This window comes from Quercus lobata, chromosome 1 (genome assembly GCF_001633185.2).
Source record: "Quercus lobata isolate SW786 chromosome 1, ValleyOak3.0 Primary Assembly, whole genome shotgun sequence".
Lineage (NCBI taxonomy): Eukaryota > Viridiplantae > Streptophyta > Magnoliopsida > Fagales > Fagaceae > Quercus > Quercus lobata.
Genome location: NC_044904.1, coordinates 52,751,007 through 52,775,628, shown reverse-complemented (window position 1 = coordinate 52,775,628; position 24,622 = coordinate 52,751,007). Strand labels below are relative to the sequence as shown.

Here is a 24,622-nt window from a genome sequence, read left to right as displayed (position 1 = left end):
TCCAACTACTAGTTGTGATGTAACTTTGAAAAAGGTCTAGGGTGATATGACACTCTTACTGACTTCGGATCCTCGTTCCCGAGATGGCTTTTCTCCTCGGACGTGTGTTGGACTTATCTCGTACTATCTTTATTTTTCTCTTTATACCATTCCCATTATAACCTCATTTGGCCATTCTCGGATTAGTTAATGTCCTTGGATTGGGCCATAGGCCCAATTCGTACAGCCTTAATAATACCTCCTGACTAACTGGCCCCCACAGATAGTATATTTAGTTGATTTTCATATTGAAGTTAGACTCAAAACAAAACTAGCCGGTGACATTTTTCAAAAATGTTTTTCATATATATATATATATATAATATTGTGTGTGTGTGTATATATATATATATATATATATTTAAAGAGTTTTTTTCAAAAATATTTTGGAGTCCAATAGAAATTATGAAATCAAGAAATTAAATGTTACATAAGCTAGGGACACAACAGTGATATTAATCCGGTCCTAGTGGCTTGTGGGAATATAGTATGGTGGAAGGATTTAAATATAAAATTGTAAGTAATGGAACCTCAATTGTAATTTTCTAATCTTCGGAAGTCAATTGCAACGTATTGATAGACATTATTGTAATGTGTAGAAGTTCAAATATTTTCTAAAAATAGAGAAGGTTGCTTCTTCTAACTTCTTAAATGTTTTAATGAGATGTCATTAAAGTCTCAAGTTTGATGCATTGGGAGTGGTTTTTTTTTGGGGGGGGGGAGGGGAATAGGGACTTCTTTAAATTACAAAAATATCTTTGCCCTCTTGTCATGTCAATATTCATTACAATACTTTTTCCTTCCTTTTCTAAATTGTATTTCTCATCCATTTCCATATTCTTAGATGGCCTCAAACCCTCATGTATGTGGAGCATGTCACATAGTTTTCTAAATGCCGTCCTGTCCATTTTTTTTTGGCTAGGTAATGTTGTACTGTCCATTCGTACATTGTTTATGGATGTTGTATCATCCATCCAAACCATTTGATTCATATTCTTCTTCTTTTTTGGCTGGGTAATTGTGGGGGATAGAGCCCCCGAGCTCAAAGGTAACAACGGGTGCCATTGGGCTACAAGGCCCAGTGGCAACCATTTGATTCATATTCACAACTCTCACATTTGCTCTCTCTAATATTTGAGGCCCATTTGGTAAAGGAGTTTGAGTAATGTTATTTGTATTTTTTTGAAATACGTGTGAGTGAAAAAGTGTGAGAAAATACATGTAATATTATTTAAAAACTGAAAACATATTGCTAAAATGCTCTACTAAACAGGTCACCCCAACCTCCAATTCTTCCAACTCTCCTATTCCTAGAAATAGGGGTGTCCAAGTAGACCCGAAACCTGCCCAACCTGGCCGACTCGACTCCGACAATGGTCGGTAGTAGGTCTCCGCCCATAAAACCCGAAACCGACGGGTCGGTTGACGAGTTTAAGCATGAAAAACCAATTTTCAACTGACTCGATCAGAAAACACATTGAATTTATGTTCTCCACCGATTGGAGTGGTTGTCGATCTGTTTTTGTTTGATCTCTTCGAGTTACACTGAGATCTCGCTGAATTTCTTTGAGATCTGGCTTGATCTTGTTGAGATCTGCCGAGATCTCTTCAAAATCCGAACTAATCTCGTTGAGATCCGCTAAGATCTCGTTGAGATCCGCCAAGATCTCTTTGAGATCTGGCCAGATCTAGCAAAAACCAGAGATTTCGGCAAAACCGGTGACAATTTCTGTAAAACCTGACGACAATTTTTGCAAAACTGGCAACGATTCACACAATCTGATACCGACTGATACTCGACCGGAAACTGATGACATCCAACCACCCTAACCGCTGCCTTCGACGGGTCTAGGTTTAGGAGACCCGATCAGGCCGAGTCAGTTCCGGGTTGGGCACAAACCTGACCTGGACCGACCTGTGGACAGGCCTACCTATAAAGAATCACTATTGCACACATCTGCACTAACGTCATCCAAATTTGACGTAGTAAATCTAATTGATGCAACAATACAACTAAAATTTTCTTTTTATGATTCCTTGGTGGTCGAGCCATCATTGCAATCTTTTTTTTTTTTTTTTTTTTTAGCCATCACTGCAATCACACACAATAAATAAAAACTTGACATTTAAGAAAATTACAAATTATTAAAACAACTGCTATTAGACTAGCTTCCAATGTGACATATAGCTATGTAACTAATATAATGGAAGAAAAATACTTGGGATACTTGCTAATAAATTCTTATTAGTTAAAAAAATCTATTGTTTTTAATCTTAGATTAGCTATTGCCCATAAATGACCAGTGCAAAAAGATTAAAATGAGTTTCCTCCATTATATATTCTCACAATAATATCAAACCAATGAATCAAGGCTAGAAAAAAATAGCATATATTATGTTTAGGATTAGTTGGTTACTCACCCTGTGTAACATATGAATCTAGAAAGAAAGCCATTAATCTTAAAAATAAAAAATAAAAAATAAAAAAACCAAATGAAGCCACCATTCTAGATCTATATTTTTAGCAACTAAAAAAAAAACAAGAATTGAGATACGAATAGATACAAGGTTCAAATAAGCTCAAAAATTACAGACTTAGATGGCTATCCAAGCCTCTAAAACTTGCAAAGTTTGAATCCTTTTGAATCCAAGTATGTGCTATAGTGACTGTTTCTGGGATACCGAGAGATATTTCACTACTTTCTTTGGGTTTTTTGATAGAGTTCCACATAAACTGCTTTTCCCCCCTTTTTATAGTGTTATTCTAGAGTCCCGGGGAACTAACTATTGATTCCCCTGTTTTGCTCCCTGGGTACCAGAGCCCGTTTCATGCCCATCACCCAGAAGGTTGAGCCTTTCCCTGTTTCTCATATTTTCCTCCTTTTGGTGCTATTTCTTCGAAAGCCCATGGCTGACTTTCCATTCCGGAGTGCGCTTGTTCCTAATGTCACATTCCTTATGGTTCAGCTTTTGGCTATCCTTCCTCTTTGTCATTTTTCCCAAATGAGTGGAATCCAACTCTGCTGGTTCGAAAGTTTTTTGCTGCTACTTCCTTTTTTATAGCTCCTCATTCTGGTTCCTCGAGGTTCCGTTCCTTTGCATTGTGAGTGGTTACTTTAGGCTTTCTCCTTTTTTTCTTGCTGGATCTTTGGTGCCTGAGAAGGACATATCTGCCCTTCGTTTCTTGTGTTTTTTGGCGTTTCCTTTGAACTGTCTTAATCTTGTCTTAGCTGTGCTACACGCCTCAGGGATCTCGAGCCTTTGGCAGCCTATGGGGATCCCGACTCAGCACTGGTCTTTCTTCAATCTTCTGATCTGGGCCCTTTTTCTTCCTCCTTTTCTCACAGGCTTTAAGGCTTGTCCCTTATGACTTTTGGGCTTCAAGCCTTTTGGACTTACCACATCTTCTTTAATTCCACTTTCTATGGCCCCTTATGTTATTTCTTTGGGCCTGGGTGTTGTGATTTTTAGACCTCAACAAAGTCAAACTTACCTCAGGAAATAAAAGAGTGTTGAGGTCCAAAAAGTCACAGCACCCAAACCCAAAGAAATAAGCACATGGGGCCATGAAAAAAGAGAAGAAATGGTAAGCCCAAAAGGCTTAAAGCCCAAAAACATAAAGAAGAAAAAAAGGCAAGCCTGGAAGTTTATGAGAAAAAAGAAGAAAGAAAAAGAAAAGAAGCCCAGATTAGAAGATTGAAGAATTACCAGCGTAAAAAGAAAGCTGAGTCGGGATCCTCAGAGACTACCAAAAGGCTCGGGATCCCCGAGGCATGTAATACAATTAAGAAAGGATTAAGACAGCTCAAAGGAAAAAGCCAAAAAAAGAACACAAGAAATAGAGGATGGGCACGTCTTTCTCAAGTACCAAATGATCTAGCAAGAAAAGAAGAAAACTTGGAGCGACTTCTCATAGCGCAAGTGGGTAGCACCTCGGGGAACCGGAATGAAGAGGTATAAAAAGGGGAGTAGCAGCAAAAGACTTTCAAACCGACAGAATGGGATTCCGTCCATTTGAGAAAAAAGATAAAGAAGAAGGACGGCCAAAAGCTGAACCGTGAAGAAACGTGACCTCAGCGCACTCCGAAATAGGTAGTCAGCCATAGACTTTCAAAGAAACAACACTAAAAGGAAGGAAAGAATGAAGAACAGGGAAACTGAACCTTCTGGGTGATGGGCACAACACAGGCTCTGGTACCCAGGGGGCAAAACAGGGGAATCAATAGTTCCCCGGGACTCCAGAATAACACTATAAAAAAGGGGGAAGGATTGTGAAGAGGAAGAGAAAAATTTTACAATAGAATCATTGAGAAAGTTTTGTCGAGAAGAAAACTTAGAGAAATCAGTAAATTATTTCCCGGTATCCTAGAAAAAACCACTATAGCACATGCACGGATTCAAAAAGAATCAAACTTTGCAAGTTTTAGAGGTTTGAATAACCATCTAAGACTGTAATTTTTGAGCTTGCTTGAACCTTGTATCACATCTTAGTGAGCACACTGTTATCATAATAAAGAAGATTCAATGAAATATTCCCTATTGATTTGAGGATCCCTAACCATTACTTTGTGCATTTACTGTTTGCTTTTGCATTACTTTGTTGTTTTGATTATTGTTCAATACCAATATCCTTGTTTGTTAGTTTATGTGTATTGTAGGAAGTATGCCCTATGCACCACTTGATTCTTAAACAGCCCTTTAGCAGCGGTGAATCAAAGCCCAGTCCACTAAACTACAACTATTTGGCCTAGGATCCTTAGGCCTGAGTGCTAGAGAAAAAGCATTCTCACATTTTGGCAACTCCACTGGGGACTAGGTAAAGAAGAGGGAAGAAGCAATCCCTTCGTAAAGCATACCTCCAAGACAAAAGAACAGCAAAGGTACTAATATGCCACTTGCGGCCTCTGAGCCCGTGGGAGAAAACAAGGTAGCTTCTAGATAGAGAGGCGAGGTGCCCCTGGTAGAACAGGAGGTCGTGTCAAAACAAAGGCACGCAAGGCAGGAACCAAACCCCATGACTCGGATGACAGCGATGTTGAAGGATCTAGAGCAAGAAGTTCACATTCTCAAAGAAGGCAGGACACAGGAAATCAGGGACAATGTTCCCCCTGTTGGTAACCAAGATAGAACTCAACCAGAAGGAGGGTCAGCAGTGGGAGGGAGAACCAACTCCCAGTACTTAACACTGTCAGATGTCAATGCCCTCCTAGAGTAAGAAAGGGAAAAACTTTCGGGGATCCCCAAACAATTCTCTCGGGATCCCCTGTTCCCTCAAGAACTTCTTAGTAAGCCATACCCCAAGGGGTATGAATCCCCAAAGTTCCATCCTTTTGACGGAAGAAATGGAAGCGCTATGGAACACGTAAGTAGGTTCATTCACACTATGGGCCCCTATGTAAGAGACAGAGAACTATGTCTAAGAGAATTTGCTAAATCCTTAGTGGATAGAGCATATACTTGGTACACCACGCTGAGACCTGGGTCCATCAAAACCTGGGACGAAATGATGGAGAGATTCTATGCTAAGTATTACCTCGGTCAGGACAAGATCACTTTCCAAAACCTTCAGATGGTAAGGCAGATGCCTGGAGAGGATCCTGTCTAGTTCATTAAAAGATTTGAAGATGTGTCCCTAGATTACTATGGGGACCACGAAGAAAAGGAGCTCGTAGAAACCTGCATATCCAACATGCTTTTTGATTACAGACTCAACCTTGAAAATCTATGCATCGCACAGTTTGCTGACCTATTACAGAGAACTAGAAGGACAACACAGACTATGAGGACAAAAAGGATGCCAGTATCCCAGGCCATGACAGCATCAGTGGGAGAGAAAAGGAAGAGGCCTGAAGGGAAGGTGTTCGAGGACCTATCGGTGATCCCATGTACAGTTGAGAAGTTAAACCATGTCTTGGACAAATGGATCGAAGATGGAGTTGTTAGGCCATTTACTGTGTCCAGGCCGCCAATTGAAGAAGAAAGGAAGAACCCTTTGTTTTGTAGGATCCATAATTATGTCGAGCATTCCACCAAGGATTGCTGGGCCCTCCGTAGACCCTTCCATAAAAAGCTAAGAGAAGGAACCCTGGAACTCACTCAGAAGGAGTCGGAAGTGCAGAGGAACCCCTTACCTAACCACAAAGGGAAAGGGATGGTAGCGGTACTAATCCATGGGAACCCGGTAGAAGCAGGAGAATCCGAAGGATCCTTCCACCCAAGCATATTCAGGACCCTCCAAAAGAATCCCAAGTTCAGGTCACTATTCAACCAACTGGGATTTGAACCAGAAGCAAGAAGGGTGGCCATAGAGTCTCTCATGAGTATAGTAGGAGATTCGGGAATGGAATGTTTCACAGTAGAGTCACATGCTAGTCGAGCTTTCCTGGAGACAACCAATTCAATAACTTTCACCGATGAGGACATGGAGGTTGAGCATCTAGACCACCGTAGGCCCCTTTATCTAATGGCCACCATAAATGGTGCCCAAATCAGAAGAGCATTGGTGGACACAGGGGCATCACTCAACCTCATTGCCTTGAGTACCCTGGAAGCTGTGGGCCTGGTTGACAAAAGGATCCTAGGGGCTCCCATTGAGATAACAGGATTTGGAGGGTCGGTGGAATCAACTGAAGGATATGTGCAGCTAGCCTTGAGAGTAGGAACAATAGTGGCCCTGACAAGGTTTCATGTAATTAATGCAGAGGAATCTTACCATGTATTATTAGGACGCCTATGGCTCCATAAATACCGCCTTATTCCGTCTACGTACCATTAGTGCATTAAAGGGAGATTGAACGGGAGGCGCGTGAGGATCCCTGCCAATCGTAACCCTTTCAGCCAGGGAGAGGTGAACTTTGCAGAAACAATGTTTTACGAAAAGCTAGAGTCGGATGATGAGAGTCTCGCGCTAGGTACTCCAGGGGCACTTTTCCTAAAAGAAGAAGAAGAAGGAGGAAATGGCACTCGTGACCTGAGAAACCTTCTGGAAAGAAAAATGCAAAAGAGGGAGCTCAGCTCTTCAGGATCCCAAGAATGTGTGGTGGTGCGAGAACCCGGAGGAAGGTTGATTTATCATTTGTGAAAGTCGTGGGACCTGAATACATCACATAGAAAGGTCCTGGACCACCAAGTTACATGATGGCCGAAGAAGAAATCCTAGAGGAACCAGTCAAGGAAGCCTAGATTTAGCCTGAGGAAGAATTAAGGGAAATAAATTTGGAAACCGAGCTGGGATCCTAGAAGCCTGTCTTTATTAGTAATCAGCTGATGGTACAAGAAAGGGAACAATTGGTGGCCTTACTCTAGAAATATAGAGATGTGTTCGCATGGACCTATGATGAAATGTCTGGTTTAGACCCGGGGTTGGTAGTTCATTCTCTTAACGTGGATCCAGGAATAAGACCAGTAGTTCAGCCGGCTAGGGTCTTTCACATCGAGGTAGAAGCTCAGATAATTCAAGAAGTCAAAAGGCTGCAAATAGCTGGTTTTATTAAACCTATCTAGCACCCCGAATAGCTTTCCAACATAGTACCTGTGAAAAAGAAAAATGGTCAGATCCGTTGCTGTATGGACTTTCACAACCTAAATAAGGCATGCCTAAAAGATGAGTTCCCCTTGCCCAATATCGACCTCCTTGTAGATTCGGCTACAGGAAGCTCTATGTTCTCGTTTATGGATGGGTACAGTGGGTACAACCAAATTCGCATGGCTGCCAAAGATGCAGAGAAAATGGCATTCAGAACTCCAATCGGGAACTTTTATTACACTATAATGCCTTTTGGCCTCAAAAATGCGGGGGCTACGTACCAGTGAACCATGACAGCTATCTTTCATGACATGATATATAAGGAGATAAAAGATTACGTAGATGATATTGTGGTCAAATCAAAAACTAGAACAGGACACTTTCGGGTACTTGAGCAAGTTTTTGAAAAATGTAGGAAGTGCAAACTATGCATGAACCCAATGAAATGTGCCTTCGGGGTGTCTGCTGGAAAGTTCCTTGGGTTTTTGGTACATCACAAAGGCATAAGTGTAGATCCAGCCAAGGCCATAGCCATCACCACAATGAAAAGACCGACAACTATGAGGGAGCTCAAAAGCTTCCTGGGAAGGGTCTCCTATATTAGGAGATTTGTGCCTGGGTTAGCTTCAGTTATAATGGGTTTATCCAAACTGTTGAAAAAGGGAATTGAGTTCACCTGGGGAACGGAACAACAGGAGGCCTTCTAGAGGATTCAATACATTATGAATCATTTGCCTACCCTCCAAGCGCCAGTGCGTGGGCGACCTCTGTTATTGTATTTAGCATCAAACTCCCAAGCAATAGGAGCTTTGCTAGCACAGGAAGATGACCATGGGAACGAGCAACCTGTTTATTACGTAAGCAGGACACTCAAAGACGCCGAGACCAGGTATCCCAGAATAGAAAAAGCCTGCCTAGTAATCATCTACGCATCCCAGAGGTTGAAAATGTATTTCTCAGCTCACCAGATCCTTTTGGTGACTAAGTCCCATCCCATAAAGGCACTCCTACACCAGCCCCTTCTCACTAGAAGGATAACACAATGGCTAGTCCTACTCTCTCAATATGACATAGGCATCAGAACCCCCAAGGCTGTCAAAAGCCAAGCCATAGCAGATTTACTGGCTCAGTTCCCAGGAAAGGAAGAAAGCCCACTGAGTGAAGAAATCCTGGGTGAGGTGGCAGTGACAGAGATCCCAGGAAAGAAATGGACAATGAGATTCGACGGGTCAGCTACAACAACTTCAAATGGAGTAGGAGTCGTACTAAGCTGTGAGAATGGGGACACCATACCCTTGTCTTTCAAGCTTGGTTTCTCATGCTTTAATAACGCAGCTGAATATGAGGCGTACTTGACTGGGCTGACTATAGCACTCAGTATAGGAGTAAAGCATATGAGAGTATTGGGAGACTCCAATCTTGTAGTTTCCCAGGTGAAAGATGACTTTGCGCTAAGAGAACAAAGTTTAGTAGCCTACAGGACTTGGGCACAAAGGCTGGAGCTGGAATTCCAGACCCTTAGCATAGAGTACACTCAAAGAAGTGAAAACAAGTTTGCTGATGCATTTGCCACCCTGGGATCCCAAATACCATTCAAAGGAAGGGACACACTAGTAAGGATAGGAAAGCAAGAACATTCTATCATAAGGATCCTCCAAGAGATGTACCCCGGAGAGTCCAAGCAGTGGGACTAGAGGAGCAAAGTCAAAGAAAAAATGAAAAAGGCAGGACCCGGAGGGAACATCAAAGAACTGAAGGATTACACTCTGATAGAAAGGGAATTGTACAGAAGGCTACTAGGGGGAATCCTATCCAGGTGTATCAACGAGAAGGAAGGAAAGTTGAAGCTGGAAGAACTACATACCCAAGCCTGTGGGATCGCAGAAAAGATCAGCCTATATAGAAGAATGCAATGCATGGGATACTACTGGCCGAATATGAATAAAGAGGCAGCAACAATACAGGAAAAATGTCAAGAGTGTCAGCTTGCGATAGATAAGGAAGAAAGCTATGCTATGTTTGTTGCAGAAGATTGGAGAATTTCCTTCATAGAATACTTGGCTCAAGGGATCCTACCAACTGACAGGACACTAGCCCACCAGCTCAAGAAACTTGCAGACAGGTATTTCTTACAGAACAGGATCTTATTCAAAAGGGGATACAGTGGGGATCCTCTAAGATGCCTGGGGCCAAAAAAGTAGTCAGAGAAGTCCATTCTGGTGATTATGGGAGTCACCCGGGAAAAAGAAGGCTCTATAAGCAGTTATTACTGTTGAGATATTACTGGCCAACAATGAAAAGAAATTCTGAGGAGCTAGTCAAAACCTGCCACGCCTGTCAAGTCCTTGGAGATGCGATCCATACTCACCAAAATGTGTTGCAGGATATGACGACACTATGGCCTTTTCACACTTGGGGGCTCGATCACATAGGGCCTATAAACCCTCCATCCAATGGTTACATATGGATCTTAGCAGCTACAAAGTACTTTACAAAATGGGTAGAGGCCATCCCTATGAAAAAAGCCACTGTAGCAGCCGAAGCAAACTTCGTTCAAGAACATATCATTACAAGGTTCAGGATCCCCAAGAGATTGATCAGTGACAATGGGACCCTATTCATAAACAAAGACATGAAGGGGTTGACTGAGGCATATTACATCAAGCATGGAAGGTCTACCCCATACTACCTATAAGGAAACGGCCAAGCTGAGACCACCAATAAGGTGATGCTGAAGATCCTTAAAAAGTTGAAGCACGAGTATGGAGGGAAATGGAGTGACCATTTGGCAGATGTACTTTGGGCATGTAGGAGCTCTGTAAAAACAGCCACGAGATTTTCGCCATTTTTCCTAGTCTATGGAACAGAAGCTATCAGCCCTGTGGAGTTAGTTGTTCCTACACCAAGAGTGGTCCTTGAAGAAGGCCAAGAAGAAACCGAGGACGCAAACAATGAATGGAGATTGGCAGATCTAGAAGGGGTAGAAGAAGAAAGAGAACTAACTAAGAAGAGAAGCCAAATGTACCAGTAAAGAATGACTAGAGCATATGCACAAGCAGTACGCCCAAGAACTTTCACCGAAGGGCAGCTGGTACTAAGAATGGCTGAACACGCAAGGAGGAACCTTCCGGGGCCTTCCAAATTCGTCCCAAAATGGGAAGGACCCTACATCATCAGAACAACTCATGAAAGTGTGTATTACTACCTTACAAAAGAAGATAGGACAGTCCTGACAGAACCCATAAATGGGAAATGGCTGAAACAGTACCATGCATAAGAAAGAAGGGGTCTCAGCATGCCAGGATCCTCTTGCCAACTTCACAACTCGCTAAGTGTTTTTCTTTTATCATTTCTTCACTTTTGTTATGAATTCTTTTGTTCAGGAACCTATGATAGAATGACACTCTGTGGTCCGTACTATCTTCAATGACTTTTCCTATGTTCCTTAAATGATGATCATATTTTAATGAAATTTTCTGTTTCCTTCAGCCTTTGAATCCTAAATATTACAAAGTCCAAGTTTGGACAAAATTGAGGAAGGATATCTGGGTCAATACAAAAAAATATATATATACCTTTTGACACATGACCCAGGATCCATCTCACAGATGATTTCAAATACCCCACAGCTAATTTCAAGTGCATGGTCTAGGATCACAGGCAAAAGTAAGTGCCCAGGATACCTAGCCTAGAACTTGACAAAAAGGGGACCTGTCAAATTTATGAACTGGGACCGTATCTATATAAAAAAAAATATTTAAAAAAAAAAGGGGAGGGGATACCTAGTTTACCCAGTTCAGTACTTGTGCAACAAAGTAATCACTAGGTACCTGATCCAGGACCTATAGTAAGGCTTGTAGGAACCATGGCCTAGGACTCAATAATAAAAAGAGAAAAAAGAGGAAAGAAAAGCAATGTATCAAAGGGAAACAAGCAAATCCACATGCTATTGAAAGAAATTAGAAGTAGTCTTGAAACACAAACACAGATCTATGCAAAAAAAAAAAAAAAAAAGTGTTAAAAAAAATGTATTGTTCAAAAAAAAAAAAAAAATAGAAACTTATACAACCCCAAATTGTTTATACACATCTAAAAAGAGAGAGGGGAAAAGCTAAGAAATGAGGCCGGCCAACAGGGAGCTATCTGGAGAAATAACAGGCACAGCTGAAGAAGAAAGAATTCTCTGCCTTTTGATCTTCAAATCTTGCAAAGCCTTGTTAGCACGAGCCAGAGCTTCCTCAGCAGCAGCAATCTCAGCATCTATGCTCCTGGAAGCTTGCCTCTGGAACAACACGCGGGCCAGTAGGCGCAAATGATACAACAAGAAGGACAGGTTGAATTTGGCCTCTAGAAGGTCCTAAACCACTCCCCTCCACTCCAAAAGCTTTTCTTCAAATAAGGAGTCTACAGAAGAATCTCTCAAAGAAACCAACACAGCACATAGCAATTCCATCAAGATATTACCCAAAAAAACACCTCCCCTTAAACTGCTGGTGAAGTCTCTAAGACCCTTAAGCAAACTTTCTAGCAATGGCAGACCCTCCACAGGCACGGAGAAATGCAGGAAGCTGTCATAAGAAGACCCAAAGGAGTAGAAGTGGTTAGTAGGAAGGCTGTTGAACTCCATAAGATCAAAACTAGCTAGGAAGGTGGAAAGCCTTGAATCAAGATCTAAAGTAGCCACTCCTGGAATGTCTCCCATCACTGTATCCCCACCAGCTGGAACTAGAGAACCTTCAGCCTTTTGGTTTGTTTGAAGATCAGCAATCTAAACGGGTCTCACAACTCTCTCAAGAACAATAGACTCAGAATCCCTAACACCTGTATCAACACTCACAAAAAAGGGGAAAAATAGACTTAGTTCAAAAAAAGGGGGGGGGGAGCGGCAAAAAAAAAAAAAAAGAAAGAAAGAGAAGGAAAAAGAACAAACCAGTATCAGCCTCCTGAGGCGGAACCTCCTCCTCCTACTCCTCTGGTTTCTTGGAAGATTCGGGGAAAGGACACAAAGCAAGTTGAAGAAAGGGTGAGGAAACTGTGGCGAAACGGCTAAAAGAATGTAGAGATGTCGGGGGCTTCGCCATAGAAGAAGAAGGTGGGGAAAAGGTGTAGAAAAAAAGAAAGAAAAGGAAACACAATAGGAACGATCTACACTCACCTTCAGAATCCTCTGATTCCAAAGAAGAAGCAACACTGGGAATAAACCTCACACTGGATTGACCTAAAAGGAGAAAGGAAAGAAGAAACTCAAAAAAGGGAAGGGGAGAAAAGGGGGATAAAAGAGAAATAGAGATAAACACTATTATAAAGAGAAATATGGCTCACCTGTTTGTTTAGATAGAGGCGTGCCTCCTAAAATCTCTTTACTTGACACTGTTTGAGGAAACACGATTCTAATGGGACTGAGAGTCTGCTCAAGCTAAGGACTTTGGGATGCAGGGAGTTGGAAAGCTTCGGGATCCTGAGTAGTTTGGACACCCTTACCCGGTCTCCTTAGCCATGCCACCACTAGAAACCTCCTCCTCCATACCAGGAAACGCAAACAGAAAGGGTTGTAACCGTCTCTTCCTCCAGAACCCTACCAACCATAGGAGGAGACACCTCCACCTAAAAAAAAGAAGAGGGAAGACAAACAATAATAAGTGAAGACAACAGGGTGTCCCAAACACACGGTACCAGAGAAAGGAATAAGAGCAAACGGAGAGGTGTGAAGAAGGAAAGGCCATACCGCATCATCATTGGATAACTGACTTCTACCCTTCTTGAATTCCGACTTGCGTTTGGACTGCAAAGGAAACAACCGCTCATTAGATAAAAAGAGGAAGTGACTGCAACAATAGTAACAAATATAAAAGAGAGAAGAAGGAAAGAGGTCTTGCCCTTCTTTCTCTCTATAGATTCTTTGAGGGTCTTTTGTTTTCTACGAGTACGCCCAGAGGGTCCTAAGAGGGGCTGAGATACAAAATCAGAGGATCTCAAAGGACCATGGATTGAAAAAGTCACAGGAACTTGGGAAAAAGAAGACTTTACCTTAGTCTTCTTCCGGGTCCTTGTAGCCAAAGGTTGCTTGACTTCCTTTTCCTTCGGAGTCACCAATTGTTTCTGGGATTTCCCAGTCTTTCTCTTTTTTGCCTCAGGACCAGCCTTCATGCCCTCTATACTTTCTTCAACATTAACTGCTTTCAATTTTTCTGGCCTAATCTCCTTGCCTTTACCCGCAGGAGTAGCAACACCTATTGTCTCCATTGCACTCTTCTTAATGGGTACCCCGGAGGAAGTACCAATAATAAGACCACAGCCCAACCAAGTTGCTGGAAAGTCTTGTGCATATGTTACCCAGCCTCCCCTGGAGGCATGCCATTCCGCAAACCCCGTCTTACTACTTACAGCAGCAGAAACAATCCTAGTAGTGGGCAGGGATAAGTGTTTATTGGATGTTGGAGTAGAGGAAATACTAAGATTAGGGGTTTCCCCAATTGTGCCAGAGCCAACGTAATCAACAAAAGATTTTTGTATTCTCCTCCAGTAGCCAGTATAGTCATTGGAGGCAAAAACTCCTCTCTAGGAATTAGGCATTGCAAATTAAGGGCTCCTCCGTGACCAATAGGAGAAGGCTTGCAGCCTCAAAAAATGATCCAAAGAGGGGAGAGACGGTACTATAACCTTAAAAACAATATCCTAGTCGAAACCGAATTACTGAAATACCCGGTGTGCCGAGTAATGAGTATACCTTGGGCCACTTGAAGAAGGCACAGAAAGCCAAGAGGGACTAATGCAAGTTAGGTAGGCTAAACCGCCCTCGTCACCACGACGCAGATCAAAAGTATTTCTTGTAGAAGTTAGAAAAGAAGACAACACAGAGTCGCAGGCAAAGCCAGGACCAAACTGATGAGGAGATCTCCAGTGTAAATTTCCTACTTGATTAAACAACTCAAAAAGGTTGAGACCACCACCTTTCAGACTAATCCAACGAAAGATGATGGGAAAAGTATCAGTCGAATTACCACAAAGACCCTTAACTATATCAGGGGATCCTTGGAATTTTTCCTTCACAAACTTCAAATTCTTACACTTAGCCAAAGTGGCTGAAGACGATCCCACATAAGTATCTGGAGAATGGCACAGTGAAGAGATGAAGTGATCACATAACAAGAATCGCCTTTGGCTTCATCTCTGTGGAGCTGATCTAATTGGGAATAGACATGGCCCAAAAACAAAGGGGCTAAAGGGTACTAAGCACCTCGAGCCAACTTAATTGCTAACGAAAAGAAAGTAGACTTAACCCCGTACCCCGGGAACTCACTGAACAAAAATTTACTAAGCCAGAATGCTAGGAAACTAGCTCGCTTGACTTCCTTATCTTTCTCATGAGAAAGGGTCATGACCCATCTCCTCATCCTGGCCGGCTTACCACAGGGAGAAGCAGTGCGACCACCAAAATGGCTAAACAACTTATTTTCTATCACGAGATCCTCTTCAGAAAGACTAATGTCAAAAGGATTCTCATCCCCAAATACCGAGAGAAGGAAGTTGTTGATCACATCCTCCAGGGTAATTGTCAACTCACCAACAGGAAAAAAAAAAAAAAAAAAAAAGTTATGAAGAGAAGGGCACTAACGGCGTACCAGATGCCTGAGACCCTTAGCGTCTCTGAAACCCTCAAGATTCCTGGAAATCGCCACCGCTTTCAGGATGCCAGCGTGCTCCAGGCGATCCACGAACTCCTCATCAGATAGTTCCTTATCCACCCAGATGGGCCAACCTTGGATTTTCCCCGGAACGAAATCAAAAAAGATAGGCACCGCCTCTCGAAGTCCCTGCCTGATCTAAAGATCAAAAAGTTCTCTAGGGTCTAGAACCTAAGCGGAACCAGCGAAACCCGCCTGAACCAGAAAACACCCAAGCATGAAGGGACAGAGGAGCTTCACCATGAGACACCTGAGGGAAAGATAGATTGGGAGAGTACCAGGGGTCTCGTAAAGGAAAAGTTGGGTGCTCAGTGACTTCATGAGATTCGCTCTAAGTAGAACCAGAAGAGCCTTCGCCCTCAGAAGGGCTGGGGGTATGCTCCCTTCTTTTTCAAGAAGAAGAAGAAGCCATTAAAGTAATGGGAATGATGAGAAGAAGGGAGGATTGGAAGAATGGAAATGGGAAACGGGAATAGCAGATTGGTTGAAAAGAGAGAAAAGAGACCTAAGAATGAAAGACTCAGGGAAGCAAAGAGATAATGTGAAACGCCCGCAATAAAGGCATAAAGAGCAGTTGGAGAAGACAGTGTATAGAAAGACGCGCCAGTTGCCAAAATATTTAATTTTGAAGAAGAGATTAATTAGCAGTTATTAATGGAAGTTACGGGGAACGAAAAAGGTGGGTAAAGGAAGTTTTACTCCAAATACTCAACTGCCACGTCTTGTGTAAAGGGGAAATTGCAAAATAAAGAAACACGACATGTAGAAAAGACTAGGATAACCAAAAAGCAGCATGAAAAGTCTGAATCCTAAAGAAGGAAGAAGGGAACCTAGGGATAATTAAAAGAAAATCCTACAGAATCTAAGAAACCCTGAATTACTCACGCGTGGGCTTCAGGCAACCCATGAGCTCGGGGGGCTAAATGTTGAGGTCCAAAAAGTCACAGCACCCAAGTCCAAAGAAATAAACACAAAGGACCACAGAAAAAGAGAAGAAATGGTAAGCCCAAAAGGCTTGAAGCCCAAAAACATAAAGAAGAAAAAAAGGCAAGCCTAGAAGTTTATGAGAAAAAAGAAGAAAGAAAAAGAAAAAAAGCCCAGATTAGAAGATTGAAGAATTACCAGCGTAAAAAGAAAGCTGAGTTGGGATCCTCAAAAACTGCCAAAAGGCTCGGGATCCCCGAGGTGTGTAATATAGTCAAGAAATGATTAAGACAGCTCAAAGGAAAAATCCAAAAAAAGAACACAAGAAACGGAGGATAGGCACGTCCTTTTCAAGTACCAAATGATCCAGTAAGAAAAGAAGAAAACTTGGAGCGACTTCTCATAGCGCAAGTGGGTGGCACCTCGGGGAACTAGAATGAAGAGGTATAAAAAGGGGAGTAGCAATAAAAGACTTTCAAACCGGCAAAGTGGGATTCCACTCATTTGAGAAAAAAGATAAAGAAGAAGGATGGCCAAAAGTTGAACCGTGAAGAAACGTGACCTCAGCGCACTCTGAAATAGGTAGTCAGCCATGGACTTTCAAAGAAACAACACTAAAAGGAAGGAAAGAATGAAGAACAGGGAAACTGAACCTTCTGGGCAATGGGCACAACACAGGCTTTGGTACCTAGGGGGCAAAACAGGGGAATCAATAATTTCCCGGGACTCTAGAATAATACTATAAAAAGGGGGAAATGATTGCGAAGAGAAGGAGAAAAATTTACAACAAAATCATTGAGAAAGTTTTGTCGAGAAGAAAATTCAGAGAAATTAGTAAATTACTTCCCGGTATCCTAGAAAAAGCCACTATAGCACATACTCGGATTCAAAAAAAGTCAAACTTTGCAAATCTTAAAGGTTTGAATAACCATCTAAGACTGTAATTTTTGAGCTTGCTTGAACCTTGTATCATGTCTTAGTGAGCACACTGTAATCCTAATAAAGAAGATTCAATGAAATATTCCCTATTGATTTGAGGATCCCTAACCATTACTTTGCGCATTTACTGTTTGCATTTGCATTACTTTGCTGTTTTGATTGTTGTTCAATACAAATATCCTTGTTTGTTAGTTCATGTGTATTGTAAGAAGTATACCCTGTGCACCACTTGATTCTTAAACAGCCCTTTAGCTGCGGTGAATCAAAACCCAATCCACCAAATTACAACTATTTGGCCCAGGATCCTTGGGCCTGAGTGCTAGAGAAAAAGCACTCTCACAAAGAGCAAGTAAAAAAGATTAATTAATAGATAACCTCTAGAACTAATTAACATCCATGTGTATATCTCATTGCAAAAAATAGTAAAATACCAACAGTTGAAACTTAGATTTTTCAGATCAAGATATCTATTCTAGCTACAAGATTCTTTCTTGAGTATGCTTACATTCTAGCTCCATTTGCATCATATGATATAATTTGCATGTTATACATTGCTAAGTCTATCTATACTCTGATGAAATAAATATATTTAAGTTTTGACTCTATGTATCTAAAAAGTTCAATAAATGTTTAATTAGCAACCAAATATCAAAATATTTATCAAAACATATGAAAAATATTTCTGAGTTTTTAAGTTTCAAATTTGGGTCTTTTTGGTTGGTTAGTTCTAACCAATATTTTCATATTTTAAACAACTTTTCACACATTTCAACACACAACACACTTTTTTAGTATATTAAAAACACTCAAACAGGCATATCCAAAATAAGTTCAGCCTAGCCTATCAGATTTGATTGGTGGACTTTTTGAGTGATTTACTGAAGCTCTTTACGTCACTGTGTGATTCTCTCACAATGGCAGAATGGCTCTCATTTGCTTCACTCTCCTCCTGCCTTTTGTTAAATTCTTTGAATTCACTTTGGAGCCACAACAGCCGCAGGTTCGGTTGGATTGCACAAAACCAGACTCTTTTAGATATATCAACAAACAATTCTTTACAGAACATAGCGAGGGCCTCATTTGACTTCAATTCAGGAATTTTGGCTAACCTCCTTTTTACTTTCTTCATCAGCTCAACCTTGTCTGAACTCGCAGTACTAGCCTCCGAGTTCGAGTCCTCAAGAGAAACCCTTGACGCCTCTATTCCTAAGCCCTTCGGTACAACCGTTGGACAGCTTCCGAATATGATGTCTAAAATACTTACATTTGGCAGACCTACTTCACGTATAAAAGCCACCTCAGGGAACTCCTGCATGAGCATGGATTACAAACTTCAATTAATGATTCCACAAATTAGAGAAAAATGTGCTACATAACCTTGGGGGTGTTTGGTACGTGCGCTTAAAAACTAAAAACATGTATTTGAAAACATGGATGAAAATAAAAAGTGTGAAAATTCATATAATGTTTAAAGTCTGAAAACATATATTTGAGTGGCATTCCAAACGGGCCTTAATAACTTTGTCAAGTTGCTTTTTTCTTAAATATTTTCTAGCAATTTGATGTACAAAGAAGAACAGAAATGGAAACTAACTTTTAACTTTCTTTCCCACCATGAGTTGTCTGCCAAAGTAATTTTACCATTAACCCAATCAAGAGCGACCAACTTCTCCTCATCCTTGATCAATTTTATCCAAATTTTCCAACTAGAAAGGAGTTCCATATATTTATCAATAATATCATCGACCGTAAGCCTCAATTGATATTTCTTATTTAATTCATCTGTAACATAAAATAACCCCTCTGGTATGTCCATCATTCCGTATTTTTCGACTCTTTCCATGCACAACTGACAATAAGATTCTGTGACTTCGGGATTGCTCAAAAATGCTTTTCCGACATCCACATTTTGCTGTAGGTAACAGCCCAAACACAAGATTAGTAGACAAACTATCTAGTACCAAAACAATGCTAACAAAACCTTTAGAAAAACCAAAAATTGTCACTGGGTTTATGAGAAAAAAAAAAGATTTTACAAGCTATTATAAGTATATAATCAAAATCCTTGAGCGCTGCCAATGATGCTTAACGCTTCACAAATTTGAAGAGAAGACAGAGTAGAGAGATGTAAAGTGTAGAAGAAAACAAAAGTTGCAGATTAATTAGGGGCACTATACAGATAATATATTTGTGCTTTTTAACCAACCAGATGTACACAGCCATCCACAGTGCACTTATAAAAGCAAAGCAAAACAAAGTTGAGAGTGAAAATGGGGAAATGGGACTAACCAGCTCGTGTGAGCTTTCACTTCTACTTCTACCTTCCATGGTGTCTACAGCTTCAACTGATAGATTTTAATCTTCTTGGCTCTCAACGATCTTTAAGACAGAGTAGAGGGATGTAATATGTAGAAAACAAAAGTTGCAAATTAATTAGGGGGACTTTTTTTTTTTTTGAGAAATAATTAGGGGGACTTTGTGAGGGAATGTGCAGAATAGCTGTTAATAGGGATTCAAAGTAGTAAGTTAGGCAATGTTTCAAAGTTTTAAGAAAAATTGCATCTCAAGTTTTAGAAACTCGAGATCCATATTAAAACCCGAGTTTTATAAACTTATTTTGCGAGTGTTTGGCTGGACGATTTGGACTGAAAAAGCCACATAGATCTCGAGTCTTTAAGACTCGAGTTCCATGCAAAAAAATTTTCCCCTATAGTGGCCTTTTTAAGTTCTATAGTGACGTTTTAAAACCCTATAACGGCGTTTTCCTGCAAAAATAGTGTGATCACCCCATACCAGGTTCAGGGAGCCCTATAGTGGCGTTTTTAAGCCTTATAGTGACGTTTTAAATCCCTATAGTGGCATTTTCCTGCAAATTTTTTTTTCTAAGTGTGATCACCCCATACCAGGTTCTGGGAGCCCTATAGTGGCGTTTTTAAGCCCTATAGTGACATTTTAAAGACCTATAGCGGCGTTTTTCTGCAATTTATTGAAATTGAGTCTTTAAAACTTGATTTCCACGTGGATTTTTTTCCACATCAAACCCATCCTCTTACAAATCAAGACTTAAAAACTCTAGTTTTATCTTGGAACTCGAGTTTTAGACATTCGAGATGCTAGTTTTCCACATTGTTTTGAAACGTGACAACTAACTAAATTTTTTGATATTTATTATTATTTGGAAAGGGTGTTCAGGACTTTGTAGTTAATGTATTTGTGCTTTTCAACCAACCAGCTGTACACAGGAAAGCAGCAACAATAAAGAGGCTGACGAAACTTGGCTCCAATAAACCAAAATAATATATTTACAATAAATCACAGGTGGTTAGTTGTTATTGGTTCAAATTTTAAACTAACGTTAAGATTACTTTTTTGCCCCAATAATAACAACTAATAACAACTTAACGCTTAAAATTTATTGTAAAAATATTGTAAACATATCATACCGTTGATTGAGATATAAGATTTGGTGTACCAGTCAGATCTCTTTCTTTTCCCTTAAAAAAAAAACCTTTTCTTTTAATTTAATTTTAGCTTTGTTATACGTGTATTACAGTACCACTAAACCACTACTGCCACAGTAGGCAGCAGCTTTAAGCCTTTTAAGTGTAGGCTTCGTAAAGTCTCCTTTTTAATGTTTTAATAATATTTTATATTAGATTTAAATTTGAAAACAGTGGTTTTCTATTTAGTTACTTCTTTCTTTCTTTTTTGAATTACCTATTTATTTATTTTATTTAGTTACTTCAAGAAGAGCATTTACTACAGTTTTTTCAAATTTTTGTACTATTTAGAGAATGAATATTAATTTTTATCTTTTATCTATCTACTTTTTCAAATACATTTTCTAACTAATTCTCTATCATTTTCTCCATCTTATTTAAATATTATTTTTTTCATTCATTCTTTATTCTTTTTATATTTTTCAACTAGGACTTATATTTTAAGTCGGTTACAGGATTCCTAAACCAACTAGGACTTATATTTGCAAGTACCTTTGCATTATGTCAACACTAACAAAGCATGAACAATAAATTATAGAACAAACACAAACACAAATCCAAATTCATTTCAAGATTAACCTAAATTTGAACCCATTTTGAACTTCGTCCCAAACCTGGAAATAAACAATCAACCCTATTCCCTTGAAACTCCAAAATCCAAATTAATAGAAAACAGAACATAAACCCATCATATACCCATAAACCCATTTTTCTAAACTCAAAAAATAGCCAATTAGAAATATGATTTCAAATGATTGAAGTTGGCATACTAGTTTGATTTCAGCTTTTATGAGAGAAATCCAGGATTGTTAATGTGAAATATAAAAAAAATTAAAAAATATCAAGTTATAAAAAAAATGAAATTTTATAATTTCCTTCTACCAATTTTCAAAACTTGAAGTTGTTACATAATTTGAATAAGGACATTTTGAAACCATACAAAATTTTAGGAGTTCTCTTTTTGAATTCAAAAAGAGAACTCCTAAAATTTTGGATTTTTTATTATTATTTATGTTCAAAAAAAAAATTACAGTTCCTGCTTATCTCTAAAGTTTATCATTTTATTTGTTTGAAAAATAAAAATATATATTTATAAGAGATGGGTTAAAGTTACACTTGGTGTAACTTCACAAGAGTTATATCTTTTGTGAACCATTGATTACTATTAAATCTAAGAGTCAAAAAGCACTCATAGTAGTGTCATTATTGATGGTCTTGAAAATATATTCGTCCACCCTAGAAGGACGATAGGCAAGGACGATACTGGAATCAGCCAAGCCCGGGAAGAACTGCCTGACAAAGACTCAACCATTGTCCCTCAGTTATGGTGAGGCGTTACATAAACAAATAGCGGTCTTTAGTACCGTAGGAAGATCATTCTGTCAATTTAACACCTCGCATAGGCATTACGAATCCTGCAATGATTCCACCATTAAAGCAAAGCCAACGGCTAGGAAGAGAGCTCCTATATATGCCCCTTGATAAAGCCCGAGAGAAAAGGTACGCTGAAAAAATCTTCTAAAACACCTACATTAATTTCTTCCCAAGTTCTAGCTATTCTAACTTTGGCATCGGAGGCTCTGTGGCAGGCACCACACCGGTGTCCATATTTTCTTTTCAACTTGTCTTTGGATTAGGATAAGTTGTGGATGATCCCGGTCTGAACAAATCTCTTTACTGACGATTCAAGCATTATCAGTTTGGCGCCGTCTGTGGGGACAATTACTATTCAACACGTGATTTGTCCCAATTAACCCACAAGTCAAAATGGAATCCAATACTAGCCCAGATCTTGCCGCATTGGCCCTACATATTCAGTCACTCGCAGCCACTGTGGAGGAACTTACCAGGCAAAACCAAGAGATGAGGCAGCAACTACAACATGAAAACAACCGTACAGACGTCAACAAGGATGGCGATGAAGATAGTAGTAAGAGACGAACCAGCACTCCAGAAGAGGTGAGCCCAGATCTACTCAAGGAGATGAGAAAGGAGATGGACGAATTGAGAAACGCCATCAAAGGGAAGATGGACCAAATCTTGGAAAGGATAGTCAGGAAGACAGATTCGCCTTTCACTGTGGTTGTCCAGGAGTGCCTGGTGCCCTTCAAGTTCCATCTACCACAGTTAGAGCCCTTCAACGGGCTGAAAGACCTATTGGATCACTTAAATACTTTCAAGACAACCCTGGGTCTTCAACAACCCCCTGATGAGATTTTGTGCCGCTCCTTTCCCACTACCCTCAAAGGGGCAACCAGGGAGTGGTTCAACAAGTTGCCAACGTTGTCCATTGATGAGCAACTAAGCAATTCCTTTGTCCGTCATTTTGTCAGCGGGCAACTTCCAAAAAGGACTACCGACCATTTGCTCACCATCAAACAAGGAGAGAAGGAACCATTGAGGTCATACGTAACACGCTTCACCCGAGGAATTCTGGAAGTAGACGAGACGGAGGTACAGCTCACGACCTTCAAGGCAGGGTTGAAGTCCCGAGATTTTGTGGCTTTTTTGGCTAAAAATCCCCCCAAAACGATGGCCGAGGCATTATTGAAAGCACAGAAGTATATGAATGCCGAAGAAGCTCTGGCAGCCATTGATGGAGCAGAAAGAAGCAAGGAAAAGAAAAAGGAAAAGGAAGATGATCGAAGAGGACAAAAAAGAGATCGAGCTGATCGACGGAATGACGAAGGAAATAGACGGAGGGAGGACAAGAACCCTCATCCAACGAAGTTCACACCGTTAGTGATGCCTGTTGACCAGATTCTAATGGAAATAAGAGACGAACCATCTCTTAAATGGCCGAGGCCACTCCATTCATCACCTAGTTTGCGCGACAAGAGAAAATACTGCTGCTTTCACAAAGACCATGGGCATTACATAGAGGATTGCAAAGATCTAAAGGAGCAGATTGAAGAACTTATACAGAAAGGAAAACTATAACAATATGTGAAAAGGGGAGATTCCAGCAAATACAGCCAGAAAGATCAGCACGGGGCTTCAAGGAGAGATGAAGACCGCCCTCCGCTTCGTCCACAGAATGCACTAAGGGAAATAAAGACTATCGTGGGGGGACCAACCACAGGGGGATTGTTCAGATCACTCAGGAAGTCACACCAAAGGCAGGTAAACAGTGTTCACAGTCTACCTCCCCTAAAGCAAAGATGAATAAACCAAGACATGTACTTCTCAGAAGAGGATGCCAGGGGTGTAAAGCAACCTCATAAAGACCCACTGGTCATTATGATCATGATCGAGGGGTTCAATACGAGGAGAGTTCTGGTAGATAATGGGAGCTCGGCTGACATTATCTACATTTCTGCCTTCCAGCAACTAAAGCTAGACCTAAAAAGGCTCCGTCCTTTCGAGTCCCCCCTTGTCAATTTCAGTAGAGACAAAGTATACCCCAAGGAGATAGTGACGTTGACAGTCATTGCCGACTCGTACCCCCTCCAGGTAACCAACCAGCACAATTTTTTGGTGGTAGACTCACCCTTGTCCTTCAATGTTATCATAGGACGACCTACACTCAACCGCTGGAAGGCTGCTACTTCCACGTACTGTTTAAAGGTAAAATTTCCAACAGAACATGGGGTCGGAGAGATAAAAGGAGACCAGGTGTTGGCAAGAAAGTGTTACCAGGCCGTCCTGGCCTCAAAAGAGAACCATACGTGGACAATCGAAGAAAAAACACCAGAAATCGTTGAGAACCTAGAAACGATAGAATTGGTCGAAGGAAGTCCAGCAAAAACAACCCAAATAGGGACGAATCTAAGTCCCAAGATGAAGGAAGGGATCATCAACTTCCTAAAAGATAACCTCGATGTATTTGCTTGGAGCCACGAGGATATACCAGGGATCCCAGCAAGCCTCATCCAGCATCGCCTGAACGTTGACCCAGAAAAGAAGCTCGTCCAGCAGAGAAGAAGAGTCTTCTCCCCCGAACAAAACAAAGCAGTAATGGACGAAGTAAATAAGTTGCTTGCTGCAAATTTTATTCGGGAAGTTTACTA

At 40.7% G+C, this 24,622-nt stretch overlaps 2 protein-coding genes across 2 annotated transcripts; both read left to right on the top strand.

Moving 5' to 3' along the window:
* The first annotated feature begins 8,286 nt into the window (after nucleotides 1-8,286).
* On the top strand, nucleotides 8,287-9,258 carry LOC115955496. Its single transcript, XM_031073629.1, has one exon. It carries the CDS (start codon nucleotides 8,287-8,289, stop codon nucleotides 9,256-9,258), a length of 972 nt encoding a protein of 323 aa, XP_030929489.1.
* A 13,121-nt stretch (nucleotides 9,259-22,379) lies between these two features.
* LOC115955491 lies at nucleotides 22,380-23,552 on the top strand. The gene has a single exon (XM_031073618.1). The coding sequence runs from the start codon at nucleotides 22,380-22,382 to the stop codon at nucleotides 23,550-23,552; it is 1,173 nt and encodes a 390-aa protein (XP_030929478.1).
* Nucleotides 23,553-24,622: the final 1,070 nt, after the last annotated feature.